This window comes from Tenrec ecaudatus, chromosome 4 (assembly GCF_050624435.1).
Source record: "Tenrec ecaudatus isolate mTenEca1 chromosome 4, mTenEca1.hap1, whole genome shotgun sequence".
Lineage (NCBI taxonomy): Eukaryota > Metazoa > Chordata > Mammalia > Afrosoricida > Tenrecidae > Tenrec > Tenrec ecaudatus.
Window position 1 is genome coordinate 142,263,829 of NC_134533.1, and position 21,619 is coordinate 142,285,447.

The 21,619-nt window shown below is 50.1% G+C and overlaps 1 protein-coding gene across 3 annotated transcripts; it reads left to right on the forward strand.

Annotated features, from left to right (window-relative positions):
- The first annotated feature begins 584 nt into the window (after positions 1–584).
- Positions 585–20,386, forward strand: NME9 (NME/NM23 family member 9). 3 transcript variants are annotated; one of them, XM_075548840.1, is made up of 9 exons: positions 585–636; positions 5,673–5,776; positions 7,109–7,180; positions 9,730–9,840; positions 12,208–12,283; positions 16,565–16,647; positions 16,919–17,011; positions 18,714–18,868; positions 20,142–20,386. In XM_075548840.1, exons 1-9 carry the CDS (start codon positions 612–614, stop codon positions 20,308–20,310), a joined length of 888 nt encoding a protein of 295 aa, XP_075404955.1. In that variant the 5' UTR covers positions 585–611; the 3' UTR covers positions 20,311–20,386. The 3 variants fall into 3 exon arrangements, with proteins under 3 accessions (XP_075404955.1, XP_075404956.1, XP_075404957.1); XM_075548841.1 differs by lacking the exon at positions 9,730–9,840; XM_075548842.1 differs by lacking the exons at positions 7,109–7,180; positions 9,730–9,840.
- Positions 20,387–21,619: the final 1,233 nt, after the last annotated feature.

A 21,619-nucleotide genomic window follows, 5' to 3' on the forward strand; every position in this document is an offset into this window, starting at 1 on the left:
CACCTCAAAGGTATTCTGAGCCAAAGAAACCAGCAGAAGCTAATGGATGCTGTGTTTTTCACTTACTGGAAGAATCAGCACAACTGTGAAAAAAAAAAAAATCAGTGCTTCCTTGGGTGAGGGCTGGTGGATTGATTAGGAAGAGACGCAGGGGTCTCTATGGGGTTGGAATGTCTTACATGGTGCTAAAGGTTGTGTTTTTGTCCAAACTTAATCAATTGTAAGACTTTGGTTCTGTGTATTTCACTATACATAAATTATATCTCCACCACATGTGTAAAAATACCAACATGGAAAAACTAGTATTTCTGGGAAGATAAACACAGAGAAGTGTCAAAAGGCAGTGATGAGTGAGAAGACAAATTGTCAATGTTTACCTCCTATGAGAGACAGCGGTGGATCCTGGGAGGGGGGCGTGCAGGAAGAGAGGGCGGAGCAAAGACAGGGGAAGCGGTGGCTGGGCTGGATCAGTGCCTCATTCAGCAGGAGAGAGGTTGGCAGAGGTCTGGCACACACACATTCAGTGATCTCCCCACAGTGCCCTCACTGATGACACTTCTGATCCTCTCTGGCTTTAGGTCAACATCAGCACCCAGGAACTCTGGGAGGAGATGCTCCGCTCCAAAGGACTGACGGGTAATTTAGAGTCACTTTCCAATCCATGCGCTTTCATGTTGTTAAATGGCATCCTGAGCCAGGAGAACTATAATGAGCGCTATTTACCTATACCCTTTCAGATGGTAAAGAACGAGAGTGTGTGTGTGTGTGTGTGTGTGTGTGTGTGTGTGTGTGTGTGTGTGTGTATGTGTGTAACGTCTGTCAGTAAATTAACTTGTTTGAGAGCTGGCTGTCAGAGATAGAGTGTGTGCGTGTGTGTGTGTAACGTCTGTCAGTAAATTAACTTGTTTGGGAGCTGGCTGTCAGAAAGCCAGGCATTGTGAGAGACTGAATCCTGGCCTGGCACAGCCCCGAGCCTTGTCCATGAGCCTCCTCATCGCGAGAGATTGGATCCTGGCCTGGCACAGCCCTGAGCCTTGTCCATGAGCCTCCTCATCGTGAGAGACTGGATCCTGGCCTGGCACAGCCCCGAGCCTTGTCCATGAACCTCTTCATCGCGAGAGACTGGATCCTGGCCTGGCACAGCTCCGAGCCTTGTCCATGAGCCTCCTCATCGCGAGAGACTGGATCCTGGCCTGGCACAGCACTGAGCCTTGTCCATGAGCCTCCTCATTGTGAGAGACTGGATCCTGGCCTGGCACAGCCCCGAGCCTTGTCCATGAGCCTCCTCATCGCGAGAGACTGGATCCTGGCCTGGCACAGCCCCGAGCCTTGTCCATGAGCCTCCTCATCGAGAGAGACTGGATCCTGGTCTGGCACAGCCCTGAGCCTTGTCCATGAGCCTCCTCATCGAGAGAGACTGGATCCTGGCCTGGCACAGCCCCGAACCTTGTCCATGAGCCTCCTCATTGCGAGAGACTGGATCCTGGCTGGCACAGCGCTGAGCCTTGTCCATGACCTTCTCATGTATTTGTTAGCCTTGTATCAGTCATTGAGGGCTGTCTAACAATTCCCCCCAAACGCAGTGACTTTAGACAGCAGACTCTTGCCAGCCCAGTGGCTGTGCATCGGTGACTGAGTGGCCCTGGCCGAGGCTGAGCAAGGGTCCGACCGGCTTCCATGCTCAGGCCTGTGGCTGCTGGCAAACGTCAGGTGCTCAGTGGCTGTAAGAGAGGAACATCAGTGTCTCTGTCCGGCCCTCACAACACGCTCCTGGCTTCCCCAGGACAAAAGGAAAGGGGAAAGAGAGAGGGCAGAGCCTTCTAGTACCCTCATCGCAAAGGCACACCCATCCTTGCTGCTATAGTAGAAGGCGAAGTGGAGATTTCACAGAGGCGTGAGTCTACCAGGAGGAGGGAATGACTGAGGCTGAGCTTCCTAGACGCTGCCCCTCCCACCCGCCTCTCCCATTTCCTTCTCATTCTAATTTACCGTAGACTCTCTAGGCGCCCGGGCTGCTAACTGAAAGGTCGGCAGTTCGAAAGCACCAGCCACTCTGCAGAAGAGGGGCCTTCTACTCCCATAAAGAGTCACAGTCCTGGGAATCCACAGGGGCAGTTCTACCCTGTCCGATGGGGTCTGTGAGTCAGTATCGACTCAATAGTAGTGAGTTTGGTTTTGGGAGACCTCTCTGGGCCTGTTTCTCTGCTTCTGCACACTTCCTCCTCGACTGACACCCCTCTAGTCTGCTTGTATCGTCTGTCTTTCCGGCCCCGTCACCAGTTGCCTGTTTCCAGTACATGCTACGTGTTTACCTAGTTCTTCCTCCACCTTGACTCTCACAACCTCTAGAAACCTTTATTTCCAGGTCAGCTCAGAAACAGCCTCTTGAAAGCTTTCCTGAGCCTCTGTGTCAGTGGTTCTCACCCTTCCTAATACCGCGAACCTTTAACACAGTTCCTCATGTTGTGGTGACCCCCCGACTATGAAATTATTTTCATTGCTTCATAACTGTAATTTTGCTACTGTGATGAATCGGGTGACCCCCGTGAAAGGGTCGTTCGACCCCCAAAGGGGTCACGACTCACAGGTTGAGAATCCCTGCTCTATGTGGTCCTAGCCCCCTGAAAGCCCCCAGGGCATGGGCAGTGGGCCTCCATCATCTCCATCCCTCCCTGGCCAGGTGAGGCCCATCTGGCAATCACTGCCGAGGCCTCCCACTGGACGCTCCAGACAGACACAGCAGCCTTGCCACTGCACGTCCTCGTATCCTCGCCCCAAAGTGGGGCCACCTGGGACGAAGTAAACGCTGATCAGTTGTGTGGGCACACTCTACATGAGGGAGCCACTACCAAGCTTTTGGCTGGTGTCCCGTCGTGACATGACTTCCACGTGTCTTGTCTGTGCTGCTGCTGCTGTTAGGTGCCATTGTGTGGGTCCTGGCCCACAGTGTCCCCGAAACACTGCCTGGTCCTGTACCATCTTCACAATCGTTCCTGTGTTTGAGCCCACTTGTTGCACCCATGGTGCCAGTCCGCCTCCTGGAGTGCCTTCCGCGCCTGCGCTGCCCGGCCTTTAACCCAGCACCATGTCCTTCTCCAGGGACTGGGCTCTCCCGGCGACATGTCCAAAGTTTGTCAGGGAAAGTCTCTCCAGCCCTGCCTCTAAGGAGCACGCTGGCTTTATGCCTTCCAGAGCAGTTTGTCCTTTTAGCAGTCCCCGGTCCTTTCAATCGTCTTCTCAGCACCACCAGTCAAGTGCAACCAGGACACGGCTTCAGCGTGAACCAGACCGTTTCTTCTAGTTCGCTAACAGCAGTAGTGAAACCCCCACCCACTGTTTTTTGAGACTGCTGCGGGCCACCCTGCTAAGCACCCTGTGATCCGAGCTCTAGGACATTTGCTGACTGAAGGCAGGAGGGGTGCTTCCTCTTGGTCTCCGGGCAAAGGCGCGTGTGCCCTGCCCTGGCTCTACAGCCGGCAGAAACTTGCTGCCAAAGCCAGCCGCCATGGGGGAGGTCTTGCTTCTGCTGGCACCTTCTCCTCGGCCATGCAAGCTGGTTCCGACGGACAAACACACCCACACACGTGACGCTCTGTCTCTGCCGTTCGTACGGGTGTCTTTGCTGGTTTGTTCCCTGACTTTCGAATTTAAGCTCTTTATTTCCTTTCCAGTCTCTCCTGATGCTCGCTGCCCCACCCTCTCCTGACCCTGTGACGTGTACCTTTGTCTCAGCCACTCAGAGACTGGGTAGAGCAGGGGTTCTCCACCTTCCTAAGGCCGTGACCCTTTAATGCAGTTCCTCATGTTGTGGTGACCCCCATAACCTTATTTTCATTTCAACTTCATAACTGTAATTGTGCTACTCTTGTGAATCAGGCAACCCCTGTGAAAGGGTCATTTGATCCCCAAAGGGGTCGCGACCCACAGGTTGAGAACCACTGGGGGTAGAAGGCATGGAAGCTTGGTGAAGGGACTATCAATGCCAATCCTGCATGGAGCTCTTGAGCTGACTGGTCCCCATCTTGTTCTCTAAGATTCAAACCTTCCCTTCTCGGTCAGTGGTCCCTCTAGTCTCCAGGGACTTCTTTCTGGCTTGATCCTGTGACTGGGAGGAAACTCAGAGTTTCCAGCCTCTCCACTCCTCGTTCTTGTCCCACTCCCAAGAAAGATTTCAGACGAGGGACAAAATTCAGACAAAAGTCAGAGAAAAGGTTTGAACAGAAAGAGCAAGTTCATTGAAGGGGATATTTGTAAAGAAGTCCAAAGGGCCCTTAAACTCACTGCCATCAAGTCAATGCTGACTCATTGCGACCCTGTAGGGCAGGGTAGAGCTGCCCTTGTGAGTTTCTGAGACTGTAACTTTTTTTTTCTTTTTCTGTGTGACTGGAATTCTTTACAGGAGGAGAAAAACTCGTCTTTCTCCCTTAGAGAGGCTGGCAGTTTCAAACTCCTGACTTTGCAGTTAGCAGCCCAACTCGTAACCACTAGGACACCTAGCTAATCTAAAAGTCCTGGCAAATGTAAAGCTGGCCAGCTAACCATCCGGATGTCTCTCTCAGCCTCCACCCAGTCCCTGGGCAAGCAGATGTCCTGGAAAAACGTGAAGCGTTCTACTCTGCTGATGTCAGACCTCCCACCACAGGCTGGCTTAATAGCAGGTCTTCCACTATTGACTGGCCCTATAGTGCACCCTCCCCCTTTCAGGTGTGTGAATTCTGGTTCCCCAGTACCATAGCACCCCAGACCTCATGCTATGCCCTTGTCTCAGACCCAAAACTCAACAGTCTATTCAGTCAGCAAGGGGTTGTGTTAACCCTGTCTTTCCCTGCCATCTCAGTATCTCTAGTATCTCAGAGTGCTTCTGTTGATAAGGAAATGTTTTTTTAAAAAAATCATTTTATTGGGGCTCGTACAACTTATCACAACCTATACATACATACATTGTGTCAAGCACATTTGTACATTTGTTGCCATCATCATTGTCAAAACATTTGCATTCTACTTGAGTCCTTGGTATTAGCTCATTTCCCCCTTCCTCCCCATCCCCACCTTATGAACCTTGATAATTTATAAGTTATTATTTTGTCATGTCTTACTGTTCGACGTCTCCCTTCACCCACTTTTCTGTTGTCTGTCCCCCAGGGAAGGGGCTATATGTAGATCCTTGAGATTAGTTCCACTTTCTACCCCTACCTTCCCTCTACCCTTCCCGTATCGCCACTCACGCCACTTATCCTGAAGGGATCATCCACTCTGGATTCCCTGTGTTTCCAGTTCCTATCTGTACCAGTGTACATCCTCTGGTCTAGCCAGATTTGTAAGGTAGAATTGGGATCATGATAGTGTGGGGGAGGAAGCATTAAAGAACTAGAGGAAAATTGTATTTTTTCATCATCGCTACACTGCACACTGAGAGAAGGAAATACGTTGTATTCGGCTCCTTGTCATCCTTTGTGCTGTAGGGTATGTTAGAAGCCTATCTCCACCTTGCTTCGGTCAGATTCCTGCCTATTCCCTTCCATCATCACCTCTTCTTCCCAAGCCAGCCTCTGACCAGCTAACAATCCCAAGGTCTTTCTCAGCCTCCATGTAAAGATGTACCAGCCTAGATTTTGCCGGCATGGTGGGTGCTGGCGTCCTGCTGCATATCCCTGCTTCTTGGTCCCACACAGTTGTGGATGTCTATCAAGGGTGGTGTGGCCCCTGCAAGCCTGTGGTGAGCCTGTTCCAGAAGATGAGGATGGAGGTTGGCCTCGACCTCCTGCATTTTGCATTGGTAAGATTCTTTCTCAGCAAAAAACATCACACAACACCTAAAGGAAATTGGAACGTGTATAAGCAGAAAGGAACAGGATGTATGAGCTGCCCTCTTCAGATCATGAGGCGGCGGCAGTGGTGGATGGTTTGTTGGCATGTAGCACGATGCTTTAAAATGTCTCTAACTGTGGAGTTAGCCACCATCCACGCCCCCCCCCCCAGCTCGGGCATCTTGTTGCTGTACACCAGGAGGAATATGTGTTGCGCAAATGCACGCGCTCACTCCATGGGCTTGAGGTTCACAGACAGCTTGGAGAATGAGGAAAATGAACGTAGCTCACACTCATCTCAGGAAGTTTTGTCAGAGGAAACCAGCCTCTTAACAACCGCAGGGGCCGTAGGTGCCATTGTATGGCGATAATATATAAAGGTTATAGTAAAGTCATAGAAGATAGGAGACAGATAAAAGAAAGGAGTCAGACACATTTCATAGTAGCATGCTCACCTCAGCCCCTCTTGGTGGTCCATGTGGAGGTCGGAGAAGAGAGCAAGTCTTTACTATCTTGGGATATTTATAGGTAGCCACAAGACATGCATATTCAGTAGTTACACACGTCACAAGGTTAGGTGGTAACTACAGTCGGGTCTCTGAGCTCACAGGTGAGGAAATGTGATACCTACACTGGGGGAAGTTAGGAGGGGGCTGGGTGCTGTGGGGGGCGGAGATAACCATGTGCTCACGTTAAGGCAGCATAGCTTTAGGGGAGAATCTGGGGGAATGCTGTTTAAAGCAGGATCATGTACTTGGACTTTATCTCTAACTTACCAAAGTGGTGGCTTTCCTAGCGTGGAATACTGGCTTTCCAGATTTCCTCCATTATAAGTTAGGGATATAGTCCTAGTCATATTTCCCTCCGTGTTAGTTTCCCACAAAGTCTTCTCAAAGACTTCAAACTTCCACCCTTGAGAGCCAGTATGGAGGCTTCTATAGTTAGTCTGCTGAGGACATGCTCCGGTGAAGGCTCTGTGACGTCCACGGACAGTGACTGATCAGATTGGAAAGTGCTGTCTGCTGGTACCCAGTAGGATGTTAGACAGGGCAGCCTCCCATATCAGAGGGATCGTTGGGTGGAGAGTGACGGGGTGTGGGTCCCGCCTCATGGCACCCTGTCAGTAGTCTTTAGGAACAGGCTGACCGGACATTTGTTACACTTCAGATGATAAGGCAGCAGGCGGGGATTTCAGCGAGCTGGGCCGCCGTGAAGAGTGAGTTTCCCTGTGCAAGCTCCTCACTGATGCCGCCTCTGTGCCCACTGCGCCCCAGGGGGCTGCTGACTCTTGGTTTCTTTAGGCAAAAGCAGATTGTCTTGACGTCCTTGAAAAATACCGTGGGAGGTGTGAGCCAACCTTTCTGTTTTATGCGGTAAGTACGTTTGCAGGAGCGGACTTGCGGACAGCTGCACTCATGTAGCTAGGCACATCTCACGGGCATTGATCCCCCTGGGAGTCCCCAGGAGGCCTCGCTGAGCCAAACAGGCAGTGCCGTTTTCTCTTAACTGTGTTTTTCTGTTTGGCCACATGCACGTTGTCCTCTATGTCTGTGTTGCTGGGTGGGGGCAGGGGGCGGGATGATGCCACTCCCGAGGGACAGGCTGGGCTGGGCAGCCTTCTGGACTGGCAGCAAGTCATTCAAATGCATGTGTCCCTTGATCCTGTGAGCCCTCTTGACCAGAGGCCTGCTCTAGAGCTCGGGCTTCTGGCCTCCGCCCACACAGGGGGACTGTTAGCCAACAGGACCACTCCTGTGCATGCACATTTATCAACTCAGAATATGTGGGTATTGCTGATAGACAGTCAGACCTGAGAGAATCTATTGTGGAAAATCGCAGTGACTCAGTGGTTTTGAAAACGTATTTGAATGTCCGTGGTACGCCATCCATGTTCTGCTTCTGTGCCCCTTGGGGCCAATCGCCTCCCAGCTGCCCTTCCTAGGCTTGGGCACCTGCCAGGCCTCCTGAGCCCTGCATTGTGAAGGCAGGGAAGGCGTGTGGTCACCCAGGTCCCCTGATAACCAGGCTGAGTGGTTTTCTTCAGCTCCTGCCCCTTCAAACCAAAACTATTATGAATTAGGAGCTGTGTAAAACAAACATTACTTGAGCGTCAGCTTTCAGCAGGAAAATGAAGCCCCCCCAACAATTTTACTGACATAAAATTCAAATATCACACAATTCAATAGTTCAAGCACATCAAGAAGAGTTGTGCAGCATAACCACAATCTGTTTACAGAACATTGTCTTCTTCCTTGAATTCATCGTTATTAGCTCCCCATTGCCCTCCAGGGAGCCCGTCCGTTCAGTTACTGTCTACAGATTACCGATCCTGTATTCCATATACAGAAGAACATTAAAAACCACCCAACAGCAGCAGCGACCAAAACTAACAAAATAAAAGATAGAAACTCCTCAGAGAGAAAGCAGAACATGTTAGAAACCAGAGCAGGAAGTATGTGACAAAGCAGGAGAGGGGCGGGGGCACACGGAGGGAAGGGGAAGGCGCTCAGAGGTGGCAGGTGGCTGTGGACGTTACCCCAGGGCTCTGATAGCTTGGGCTCTGTGGTGATTGCAGGACAAGTGGTACTGGCCAGAGTGGGATCACTCAGCAGGCGCCAGTCCCGCCACTGACTCTGGGGTGGGGGTGCAGAATGGAGTAGACAAGGAAAGGGGCCCCTACTCAAGCTGAACGTCTCCTCTCCCAAAGTTCAGGGAGCAGACAATACAGTTTAAAGCAGGACACTCAGGCCCACGGCAAACACCGCCCCTGCTGCCCAGTCTCCGTGACTCTCCCAGCCGGAGGTGGTATCAGGGCTTGCTGTGTTCCCAGGTCTGGCATTCTCGTCACAGCAAGGTCGGAGCCTCGTGAAACTCTTTCTTGGCCCGCCTCTCTCCCACATTCATGGAAGCAGTGGTTGTCCTTTGACCTGCATATCGTTTGACTCAGATTTCCTGCCAGGCACACAGTCAGTCTTCCATAAAAGACTGTAAGCCACACTTGGTTGCCCACAACACACTAGCACCGTGCCCCCTTAACTAGCTGCCAGTTGCCCGGAAGGGTGTTTTTGAAAGGAAGGCCATGTGGAAGAAGAGAAAGGGTCCAGGAAAGGGCAGGCAGGTCTGAGGGTGGTCTTCCATGGGAGAGGGGGTCCCTGGAGGCGGCAGCTATGTGTGTGTGGGGGGGGGGCGGCGGGCGGGGGGCGGCTGTCAGGAAAGGGATAGTGGAGCCTGGGACCTAGGTCCAGGGAGCTGACCTTGGGCAGGCTCTGGAGGACACGCCTGGCCATACTTGCAGGCAACTGGAGAGAGCTCCCTGTGGTGTCTCGCTCTCTTTGTGCTTGGTACCAGCTCAGTCTGGGCGGATGCAACGTGGGGTTGGGACCAGTAGTCAGCACTGGTTGTTCTGTCCCCCGGAAGGGAGATGCTGGTTAACCGGGTAGACAAAGCTGCGCTGAGGAGAGCAGCAATTATGCAAACGCTGACAGACACTAGAGAGAAAGAAGGCCGCAAGCACTGCTGGGAGCTAACCCCACTGACCCTGGCTGGGGACCACACAAAGCCCAGCACTGCAGGTGATGGAGCAGGGCGGGGCTGTGTCTGGCAGTGGGGACCTGGGCTCCCCCATCGGGAGGCGCACCCTGCCCCACTGGGCCGGCCTTTGAGATGGAGTTAGATCCTGTGGCCCTGCACTTCTATTTTGGACCCCAATGCGCCTGGCCAGAAACCCATTTCTGAAAATAACATCACTTCAAACTGAAAGCAACAACCAAACAAAAAAACCTGAAAGCAAGTTCAGATAGTGGGGCTTCAGAACTTTGCCGAAAAAGAACAGTTAAAAGAGAGTGGAGTTTTCCCACAGTGGGTTGCTGCTCCTCAGGCGTGACAGGACCCGGCTGCGGTGTGACCGGCTGTGGTTTTGTAGGGAGGCGAGCTGGTGGCCGTGGTCCGGGGGGCCAATGCCCCACAGCTGCAGAACACCATCCGCGACCAGCTGGCGGCGAGTGCGCGGAGCCCAGGCCGAGAGTGCAAAGTGGTAAGGGGGCCGTGGTACTCACCCCTGTGCTGACTGGCGGACCCCACACCCCGACATGTCCTGGGGTGTCAGTGGAAAGACTTCTCAAAGTCTCACATGGGCTTCACTCCTCGCTTAGAGTGCGAGGAGGGCATAAAAAAAAAAGTCTCCCCCTTCACCCGGACCCGTAACTGACCCTTTTGGCTTTCATCTCTGACTGCAACTCTTCCCAGGGCTGCCAGGCACCCGGCCAGGGATTCCAAGAAGGACGCAGGAGTGGGTGGGGAAGACAGTGACCCAGGCGCCCCTCGATCGCGCTGTGACGTCTCCCCTTGTGACTGACCGGTCCTCACCTCACATTCCTGAAGGTTTTACTTGGAATCTTAACATAGAAATTAGGCCCTGTTGTCACCAGGAGAAACAGAATTAGCAGAATTTTTAACTTTATTTTCATGATAATCTAGATTACAAAATTTTCCTACAAATTATCATCTGTCTTTGGCGCCCCTCACTCCCCACCCACTTTGTCTCTCTCACGAAAATGATCAAGGTCACTAATTCCATCCAAGCTGCTAAATCACATAATCCCTTGCCAGACGAGGTCTCACTTGACCTCTCACTTGGTGGATTTGCTCCTTTCTTCTGGAAATGCTTACTTCTGCCTTCTGCCTTTGGAGAAGCCCAAGCAGTGTTGGAACTTGAGGTTCCACTTGTTTCATATCTTTAAATTCCATTCCCTGCACCAACGACCACATGTATTGCTCTGGCCCAGGCTTCTGCCCGGAACTCCAGTCTCACCCACTGCCGTCAGGGTGACTGACTGACTCATAGTGACCGTGGAAGACAGGGTAGAACTGCCTCGGGGGATTCCGAGCTCAAACGCTCGTACAGAGCAGAAAGCCTCGGCTTTCTCAGGAGTGGCTGGTGCTTCCAAACTGCTCACTTTGGAGTATCCGCCCAGTGCTTAACCATTCCACCCGCAGAGTTCCACACCTCACCGTGGTTGTTTATTAGGTGTCTCACCTCACCTCATCCTGAGCCCCAATCTCACCTCTCAGAACATTCCCCCTTTCCTTACATTGCACTCCCTCCACTTCTTAAAACTTTCTGTTGGGAACTGAGTGAAGGTGTATGATGCAAACCAGTTTTCCATGTAATAGTCCGAACACATTCCGTTTCATGTCATTGGTTGTCAATTCTCCATGAGACATCATGTATCCCATTTCTGCCCCGTGTTTCCAGTTTCCATTTCTCCTTTCTGAATCCTTCTGAAATCGGTCCCTGTGTGATGCTGCCCTTTTCTCTCAAATACTTGATTGTAAGGTGCGTGTGTAGAGGCTCTAAGATAGTAACACATATATTGTGAGTTCACTTCCAAATCTGAAGGTGGATCAGGACCATAGTCTCGGGGTCCCACCGGTCTCTAACCAATCACGAAGCCCAATATTGTTTATGACGTTGACTTTTCAGAGCAGTGAGTAGTGGTAGCTGGGCACCATCTAGTTCTTCTTGTCTTGGGATTATGGAGGCTAATGTTTTTAGATTTCATTACTCCAGTGGATTACTTGTTTCCATGAAGCTTCATCGTTCTCCACGCTTCTTTCTTCCAGAAGGGGAAAGATCAATTGTTGTGCTTCATGAGCTTTTACGACCCCTTCACTACTCACCAAAGTAGCATATGGAATCCTGGCTCTGTGTACTATGTTTTGTCAATTGACCTTGTCCCCTCACCTGCACCCACTCAGATCAAAGTCCTGGGCCTGCAGCCTCTTGGCTGTCTTTAAATCTAACTTCCTGAGGCGTGGACAAGGGTTTCCTGGCATGCTGTGTACATGCCAGGTGAGCCTTAGCCTTACTTCGGTTTCCATATTTGACTCCAAATAGCAAAACTGATTTTAAGAGACTGGGTTAGGGACAAAATTTTTTTCCCCCTAAGAAAACTCACTGCTTTCCCACCAAGAAAGAAGTGTCAATACTTCAGTGTCACTGCCTCCTGTAGAGGAAACTTCTCTCACCGCTGCCCTGTACTTTGCGGCATTGCTTCATACAGAACTTGCATTTCCAGTATTCCTCTACCTCCTTTGGGGTGTCTGTCTTCTTGCCCGTTCTCGATCTATTTCGTCTGTATTTTCCCTTAGTTTCTACGAGATGCTCATTAAGGATCACAAAGGATCTACATCTTGAGACCAGCATGGATTTACTTTCCTTCTAACTCATCTCTTCACCCTCACTGAACTACTAAAAAGGATCTTTGTAACGTGGCCCAGACTCTTGTCATCCTGACCCCTTTTCTAATCCACAGTTTGGCTCTTTACTTCTGTAGCTTCTGAAGGTCTTTCTGAGCATTTTAATTAGCTAACAACTTTCTGTTCATACTAATTTGTCCAGATCAAAGATGAGGCGCTTGCTGAGGAAGGTGAATGTTTTTCCCGTGTAAAGGACGACGGTGAAGATGAGGATGTGGGTGAGTTCAGAACCACTAAGCAAGAGAAGAACACAAAGGAAACTCCAATTCTCTGTGGGGTTTCAAACAGAAGCGCAACCAGTCTATTGAGCAGTGTGAATCTATCTCCACACGCTGTCTTGCATCCGGTCTTCTGACCTGAACACACAATATCAAAGCTCCCTCATGCCCTCTAGAGTCCTTGGGAGCACATTTTTCAGCTTTCTGATCATGGTCAAATCTAGCAAGGGTGACTTCAAGGGCAGTTTGGGGGCAAAGGGAAACTGCAGTTAGTAGAGTGGAACACAGCAATAGCACGACAATGGTATTTCCTTGGTTCTTCTTGTGTCTAAAGATCTCAAATTGCTTCCTCACCTTCTCTCAGAAGCGTCAGACAGTCAGTTGTACTTTCCCAAAAGCACACTATAAATTCAATGCAAGTCTCATCCGGATCCCAGCATAATTCTTCCAGACATTGAAAAGCTTATCATCGACTTTATGTGGAGAGGAAAGAAACCCAAGGTAAATAAAACACTATTAAAAACAAAAACAAAATAAGAGGCTTTTCACCCCTATATATTTTTAAATCATTTTATTAGGGGCTCAAAGAACTCTTATCACAATCCATACATACATAAATTGCGTAGAGCACATTTGTCCATTCATTGCTCTCATCATTCTTAAAACATTTGCTCCCCACTTAAGCCCCTGGCATCAGGTCCTCATTTTTTCCCTCCCTCCCTGCTCTCCCCTCCCTTCATGAACCCTTGATAATTTATAAATTATTTTGTCATATCTTGCATCTGCCAGGGAGGAGGTTACATTTTTAGATCCTTGTAATCGGTTCCCCCTTTCCAACCCACCCTCCCTCTACCCTCCCATTATCGCCCCTCACACCACTGGTCCTGAAGGGATCATCCACCCTGGATTCCCTGTGTTTCCGGTTCCTATCTGTACATCCTCTGGTCTAGCCAGACTTGCAAGGTAGGATTCAGATCATGATAGTGCAGATGGATAGGTGGGGGGGGGGAAGGAAGCATTTAGGAACTAGAAGAAAGTTATATTTTTCATCATTGCTATATCACACCCTGACTGACTCGTCTTTTCCCCGATACCCTTTTGTAAGGGGATGTCCAGTGGCCTACAAATGGACTTTGGGTCTCCACCCTGCACTTTCCCTGTTTCACTATATGATTTTTTGTTCTAATGATGCCTGATACCTGATTCCTTCAACACATGCTGGTGTGCTTCTTCCATGAGGGCTTTGTTGCTTCTGAACTAGCTGGCCGCTTGTTTGCCTTCAAGCCTTTAAGACACCAGATGCTATATCTTTTGATAGCCGGGCACCATCAGCTTTCTTCATCACATTTACTTATGTACTCATTTGTCTTCAGCAATTGTATCATGGAGGTGGGCACACAATATGATTTTTTGTTCTTTGATGCCTGATAACTGATCTCTCCAGCACCTTGTGATCACACAGGCTGGTGTGCTTCTTCCATGTGGACTTTGCTACCGTTGAGCTAGTTGGCCGCTTGTTTATCTTCAAGCCTTTAAGACTCCAGAAGCTATATCTTTTGATAGCTGGGCACTATCAGCTTTCTTCACCACATTTGCTTATTCACCCGCTTTGTCTTCAGTGGTTGTGTGGGAAGGTGAGCATCATAGAATGCCAATTTAATAAAAAATATTCTTGCATTGAGGGAGTACTTGAGTGGAGGCCCAATGTCCTTCTGCTACCTTAATAATAAACCTATACATATATGCACATAGATCTATTTCCCCATCCTCATATATAAATATATTTGCATATGTACATGCCTTTATCTAGACCTCTATATATTCCCTTTACCTCCTAGAGTTTTCCTCTATTTCCTTTGACTTTCCTCCTGTCCCAATACCATGCTCAGTCCTGACCAGGGTTTCAGCAGTTACTCTTGGTTATATTTCCCTTGTTCACACGCTACCAGGTCTCCTACACCCTCCTCACCACCGATTTGGATCATTTGTTGTGTCTTGTTCCTGGGTTTGTTAACACCACTACCTTTCCCCCCACATCCCCCTCCCCCATGACCCCACGGAACTGTCGGCCTATTTTCTCCTCCAGATTGTTCATCCAGCCTATCTTATTTAGACAGACCTGTGGAGATAATAACATGCACAAAAACAAGACAGAGCAAAAACCAAACAACAATATACAACAAAACAACAACAAACCAATGACAAAAGCCAAACAGAACACAACAAGAAGAGTTTGTAGTTAGTTGAAGGATTGTTTGTTGGCCTTTAGGAGTGTTTTCCAGTCCAGTCTGTTGGGGCACCATGCCCTGGTTCCAAAGTCCACCTTCTGCATTCCCTGGTTCACCCCCATATTTTAAAACCTACTGTCTAGCCACAGTAATCAAATCCACATGGTATGAGGCAATAATAGACATGAAGACCAATGGATCAGAATTGAGAACCCAGAAATATGATCAAGTTTCTATAGAAAACTACTGTATATACTCGAATATAAGTCAACCCAAGTATAAGCCGAGGTACCTAATTATTATCTGGGAGACCAGAAAAACTGAGTGACTCGAGTATAAGCCTAGAGTGGAAAATGCAGAAGCTATTGGTGAGTTTTACTAATCAAAACAAATGAAAATAAAATTACTAAAAATTGAGACATCAGTGGGGTAATATATTTAAATATTCATTTTAAATAAAAACATAAATAAAAGGACAAAAGTCATTTAATATTAGTAAACCAGCACAGTAAGTGGAAAAGAGGTTCAACAAAAACAATAAGGTATCAACAATGATACCTTAAGAGTACTATTCCCTGAGATCAATCAACAACCAAGCTAAAATGTAAAGAGTTAAAAATCCTTCAAAACTGGATTCATCATCATCATCCATATCCCAATGCAGAGCTTCAGCTGGTGTGAGGTCATCATAGACGCTGTCCTCACTGAGATCGCCGTCATCACCATCACTGCTGTCATTTTCATACAAAGCGCAGTCTTCACTGCCATCCATAGCATTACTAATACTACATTTCTGGAAGGCACGTCACACCATGTCTTCTCAAATGTCTTCCCTTGCATCTCGAACCCACTTTTCTATTAACTCTGTCAGGCTTCATGAGATTTCCTCCTTTTGTTAGTCGGGCTTGACCAGATGACATCCATTCATGCCACTGACCCGTGTATAAGCCAAACCCAGTTTTTCAGCACATTTTTTGTGTGCTGAAAAGCTCAGCTTATACGTGAGTATATACAGTAGTCTCCAATAAAGGACTAACATACAGTAAGTGGGGGAGAGTCTTAATAAATGCTGTTGGAAAATTTGGATTTTCACCTGTAAAAGAATGAAACAGGATCCATACCATATATCACGTACAAAAATGAATTCAAAATGGATCCAAGACCTAAATTTAAACCCTTGAACTGGTGGGGGAGGGAGCAAGAAGGAGCTTATACCAACGGCTAAAGTGGAAAGTTTTGGCAATGAAGACAGCAACGTATGTACAAATATGCTCGATACAATTGATGTATGGCATGTTATAAGAGGTGTAAGAGCCCTCAATAAAATGATTTAAAGAAAAACCCAAACCCTCTAACCAGTAAGACCATCAATGAAATAAAAAGACAAGCTTAAGGGCCCTCATAATACAAAGCATAAATGTACTACTGAACTTAGTGAAAAATACCCACACTATAGATGACAAAAGAGAGGCTCGAGCCCGTCTGGAACGATGGCATTACACACAGAGCCAAAGACCCGGTCCAAAAGCTAGGAGAGAACCTACGGATTGGGGAGAATGTTTAGCAATGATGTATCAGATCGAGAGGGCTAATTAAACAAATTCTAGAGAAGACTACAACACCTTGATAAGAGGAGCGAAAGATAGATAGATAGATGATAGATCGATAGATAGGAGTGCAAGGACAGTCCACAGACAGGGAGAGGCTGAGAAGCCACAGGAGGGCCAGGGGCCAGGCTTGGGCTGCCATGCTCTGGCCCCTCCTCACCGGGCCGACTCCATCAGTTGATTGTGGCTTTTCTTCCTGAGGTGTCTTTCAGCAGCTCCTGTTTCAACTGAAGTTCATTGAGCCAGACTGCTCCTCAGAGCCAGGTGGAAATCAAGGTCTAGAGCCTGGTGGTCTACCTCTCAGAGTCAGGGGTGGCAGTTAAGAGGCCAGTGGGGGAGCCAGGACTGTGCCTGGCACTTGGTTGCCCTTGTGGATGACCTTCACAGAACCTCAGAGGGGCCTGGAGAGCCCGGCATCTGCAGCACTGTCCCTTGGCTTTTCTCAGTTTCATCAGGAAAGACTTGCACCTTGGCCATCATCAAACCCGACGCAGTGATGCACGGGAACGCTGAGGAGATCGTCATGAAGGTAAGGGAGCCAGCCCAGTGCAGGACTCACCTGCCCGCCTGTCTTCATCGCCATGGCTTCTCTGTTGGTGGTTTCTCATGTAAGGGGATGCTGTGGTGGAAGGAAGGCCTCTCAGGAGTGCTCACGGTTCCAGGGAACACTGTGAACTCTGGTTGTGATGGGTGCCTTGCTGATAAGGGTCTCTACAACTTTCAGTGACACTTAAGATGAACTGAAGCTGGGAGAGACTTATCCTTGTGGGACACCTCTATATGTGTCTCTATTCCTACAGATCCAAGAAACCGGGTTTGACATTTTAACCAATGAAGAGAGAACCCTGGCGGAGGCAGAAATGCGGCTCTTCTACCAGCACAGAGCCGGAGAGGTCAGGTTCACTCCCCCGCACACTTGCACGTCTTTCTTCCTCCAGCACGGTGCCTATGGATTGGTGGTAGCTGGACCGAGAGTAGGTTATGATGGAGAACTAGCATCTAGACAAGTAGCGGGCCGTGGATTTGCTCACAGGATACTGGTTGTAGGTGGGACCAGGTACAGTTATTTAGCTAGAAGGAAAAGCGTTTTGACTCTAAGTATGAAATAAGGGATTATTAGAAAGACACTGTCTAACTCACAGAATTGGAAGGGGGTGGAGGCATGGAATGGAGCGTTTAACAATAAGGTTTGGGGAGAAAAAGGACCAAGAAGTTTGTAGGGATCACAAATGGGAAAATGCAGACTCAGTCCCGGTCCATTTGATACAGCTACACCACATCTACTGGGGAGAAGTGACTGGCTGACCTGGCTCGGGTCAGGGTCACAGCTCTTGGGTTGGGGGAGGTATGCATGAGCTACTTTCAGGGCAGGATATCATGGACATCAAACCAGGAGCAAGTAGAATGGGAAGGGTGCTCCCTAACGTAAATGAGAGGACTGTAACTTGGGAAAGGGAGGAACAATTGCAAGACCTTGCAAATAAATGAACAGAGGACCAAGAACAGAGGTCGCAACTCTATTCCAACTGCTTGCTTACCCAGCGTCTACACAAATGATCTCTTTCTGCAGTGAAACAGAACCAGAGCGCAACAGGGCTCCCTGGTCCTTCTAGGTCTCAGGGGTTTCGCCTCTGATGGGGCGCTGTGCTACCACTTTTCTATTGCGTGTTTTGTGGGAAATATTTACTTTTCTTTCTCTGACAAGTTTCGCCTTTACACTGGCTTGTGGAGTTTTTATTGTCCATGGACTTTTTAATAAGGAGCCACGGTTAAGTGCTTGGATGCTAACTGATAGGTCAGTAGTAGCTTCGCAGGAGAAAGATCCGGGGATCTCCCTCCTAAAACAGCCATGGCCATCCCACGGTCATTATCAGAGGTCATTAGGAGTCAGAGTTCAAGAAGCCCAGGTCGTGCAGTGAGTAGGGTAAGTATTGGGCTATTCACTGCAAGGGTGGAGGTTCAAACCCATCAGCCTCTTCTCAAGACACACGAGGCAGTCTGCTTCCAGAAAGACTTAGTGTCTCAGAAACTCTCAGGAGCAGTTAAGCGGTCAAGTGCTCAGCCACCAAGTGAGAGGCCAGCGGTTTGAACCCTCAGCCTCTCGGCAGGTTGACGCCCATAAAGGTTACCCTGAACACTACTCACTGCCTTTCTGTCCTCACGGGGAGTCTGTTCCAACTGGTGGCAACAGCCTTGGGAGCCTATGGACAGCCCCACTCTGTCCTCCAGGGCCACTGTGCATCAGAAACAGCCACAGCACACACAACAATGTGAGTCCAATCGACTCACCTGCAACGGGCTTCGGGTTTTGTTTTGCTTGTGCCTTTTAAATGCACTCACCTAATAGAGTCATTTCATGTTCAAACCCAAATGAGATAAACGGGAGCCTTGGCTTTGCCCCCTTAAGTTATAAGTTGTAACTTATAACTTAATTCCATGGAAACTTCCTTGAACTCCGGCCCCCACTGTCCCCTGCCGTGTCTGCATGGCTGGGCCTTTGTGGCAGGGAGAGCGGCCAGACAGGGAGGTGCAGGGACAAGTGTGCATGGGCATGCTGGCCCTGCCCTGGCTCACCCACTACCCTCCGGGGTCTAGGACGCATTTGAGCAGCTGCTACACCACATGTGCAGTGGACCAAGCCATCTCCTGATCCTCACCAGGACGGAAGAGGCCGAGGACGTGGTCACCGCCTGGCGAAACCTCATGGGGCCCTGTGACCCTGATGTGGCCAGGAGGGAGCAACCCGACAGGTGACCCCCACCAGCTGTGGTCCTTCCATTCATTTCTAAACCTACATCTGGGGAAGCAGAGAGCCCCACCTGCTGTTCATCCCCAGAACTGTGGGTGACAACACAAGGCTGACAGGGGGAGTCCCCCCTTCTGTGACCCTCCTACAAGGTGTCCCTCTGCTCAGTGCCTCCCGGGAGCTGCCTTCCCTCTTCTTCCTGGGACTGCTGCTGCGTTTACTTCTCGGCCACTCTCTTTTCCAGTCACAGTGGCCCATGTGGCACCTACCAGACACTCCGCCAGGAAAATGCAGACTCTAGGGCCTCCATTCAGCTAGCTGGCCCAGCCAGAGACGTGGGGGTCAGTGCGGAATCTGCTTTGTGTCCTGAGGCCACGGTCTGAGCACTCTATTGAACTGGCCACTACAAGAGTGCTTATCTGCTCCTTGATCCCATGGCTATTTAGCTGATGCCAAATCCATTGTGCTTTGGCTCCTGAAGTTGAGAGGCTTAGTCACTGTAATTGTAGCCTGTCGGGAAAGGCTGCCCAGGGTTCAGATCTTTGCTCAGGGCACTTGGGAAAACCCCTTTCTTCTCTGCCCCCCAGGCTTGGTGAAGAGGGCAGCCACCAGGATCCTCCCCGTGTGACCTTGTGCCTGGCCTCCATGCCCTCATTCCAAAACAGCTGAGACCTGGCTGTGAGGGCTGAGTTAATGCAGATCTGACACCCTGAGGATGTAGCAAGACCTAGCATGTCAGTCTCATGTCAGGGAAATCATGTGAGGATTAGCTGTGTCCACCTATATAAGCACGTGGCCCAAAGCTAGCCCCCACTGGTCATAATATCAACAAAAGGTCAGCTCTGTGCTACATATCTTTAAAACAAGAATACCGACCATCTCCCTGATGGGCCGTGGGCATAAGGGCCCTTTGCGCAGATGTGGCCATGACTGAATATGTGGCCATCTGCCGCTGGCCAGCCCATCCAGCTCATAGCAAGCCTCTAGGGCAGCGTAAACTCCCTAATTTCTTTATGGAAGCCTCATCTTTCTCCCTCAGAGCGGCGTGTGGATTGAACCACTGACCTTGCTGTTAGCAGACCAACGCTTGTCCCACCTGCACCACTCACTGCTCCCTCTGCTCTGACCCTCACCACTGCGGTTCTTAGCATTTCCCAGAGGAAAACAGCTCCCCAGGAGTGCAGAGCACTGAAGGGTGGTGGATGATCTCATGGACAGAGAGCAACCCTTCTGTTTGGATGAAACTATTCTTTCTTTTACATTCGGCAACGGCCCAGCCTCCGCGCTCAGTACGGCACAGCGATGCCCTTCAATGCCGTGCACGGGAGTCAGGACGCAGCTGCTGCCCGCAGAGAGCTGCTGCTGCTCTTCCCCAGCTTCACGTTCTCTGACCAAGGGACAGAGGCCGCCCCGGAGAAGTCCCCGAAGCAGATTCTGGCTTCGTAAACCAGAGGTGAAAAGCAGTATTTGACTTTGTACTTGTGTACACGTGAGGATAATAAAAACTAACTGGTCACCAAGGCTTCAATCTAACACAATCCTGTTTTAAAAAGTAGGGGTGGTGGTGGCAGGGGCGGGAGTCTCCAAACCTGCTGCCATCAGTGCTGAGTCATGGTGTCCCCTAGGACAGAGAGCTGCTCCATAGGGTTTTCAAGGGTGCATTGGCGAAGGAAGCACGCGGCCACACCTGTCTCCCCAGAGAGGCCTGGAGGGCTCCAACCGCTGACTTCTGGGTGAGCGGCCACACTCTTAACCATTGTACCGCCAGCTGTCCTCCGGCCCACTTGAGTCACCATCTGGTTGGGTGACGTCACTTGAGCCTCAGCCCTAAACTGCCTGTGTTCATAGGCTCACAGTGCTGCATTTTACCACCTCACTGGTCTTCGCTGCATTCTTAGGGGGGAATCTATTTTGGGGTCACCTTTTTATTGTAGAGGCACAGATAATTTTCCTTTGGAAACCATGGGGAAAATGGAATCCACCTTCAAAGCCAGTCAGCGGCCCATGTCACTCCCTGCTGTGCCCTGTTAAGTCACACTAAGTCCTTAGAGGGGTCTCTGAGCAGCAGGGGCTGTGGAGTCCACAGGGACCCGAGCCCTGGACTCTGAATCAGCGTGATCTTCCTTCAGGACCTTCCCCTCCCTTGCCGATCTCTCAGTCAGCCAGCCTCTGGGGGAGCCGTGTGAGTCCACGCTGCTTCCAAGTCTGAGTGGGAAACTAAGGGCCCAGGGAGCAGGTAACATGTCCCATCAGCTCCAGTCCTAGAGGGCCATGTTCCTTGTGTGAGCGCGGGGTGACGTGGAGAGGGCTAATTCTCGGGAGAGGGCTGCCTGCCCATGGAAGATGGTAACTGGCCACATGTGCTCACGTTTGGGCTGAATGGTGCATTTGCTCCAGTGTTTGCTGCACCCATGCCTGTCTGTCTCCTCCCGATCTCCCTTCAGGCCAGGGAAGGCTGGTGGCCACGGGGCACTGTAGGGCCGGGAAGGAGCTGGCCTGCAGGACTGTTTGTGGAATCCTGGCCACTCCCTGTGAGGTGCGGTTATTTGCACTGTCAGCCAAGGAACAAGAGGAGTAGGGAGGACTTCGAGCGTCCTGGGATCACGGGAGTGTGGCCCTGCTGTGGGTCAGAGTCGACATGCCAAGGTCCTCTGTTCAATCCCCCACTCGCTCCCTGCAGGGAGGGAGACATTGCCGGGGCCGGTGTTCCTCTAGTGGCCTGCCCTCAGTGGGGCACTTCCTCATGTGTCCTGGG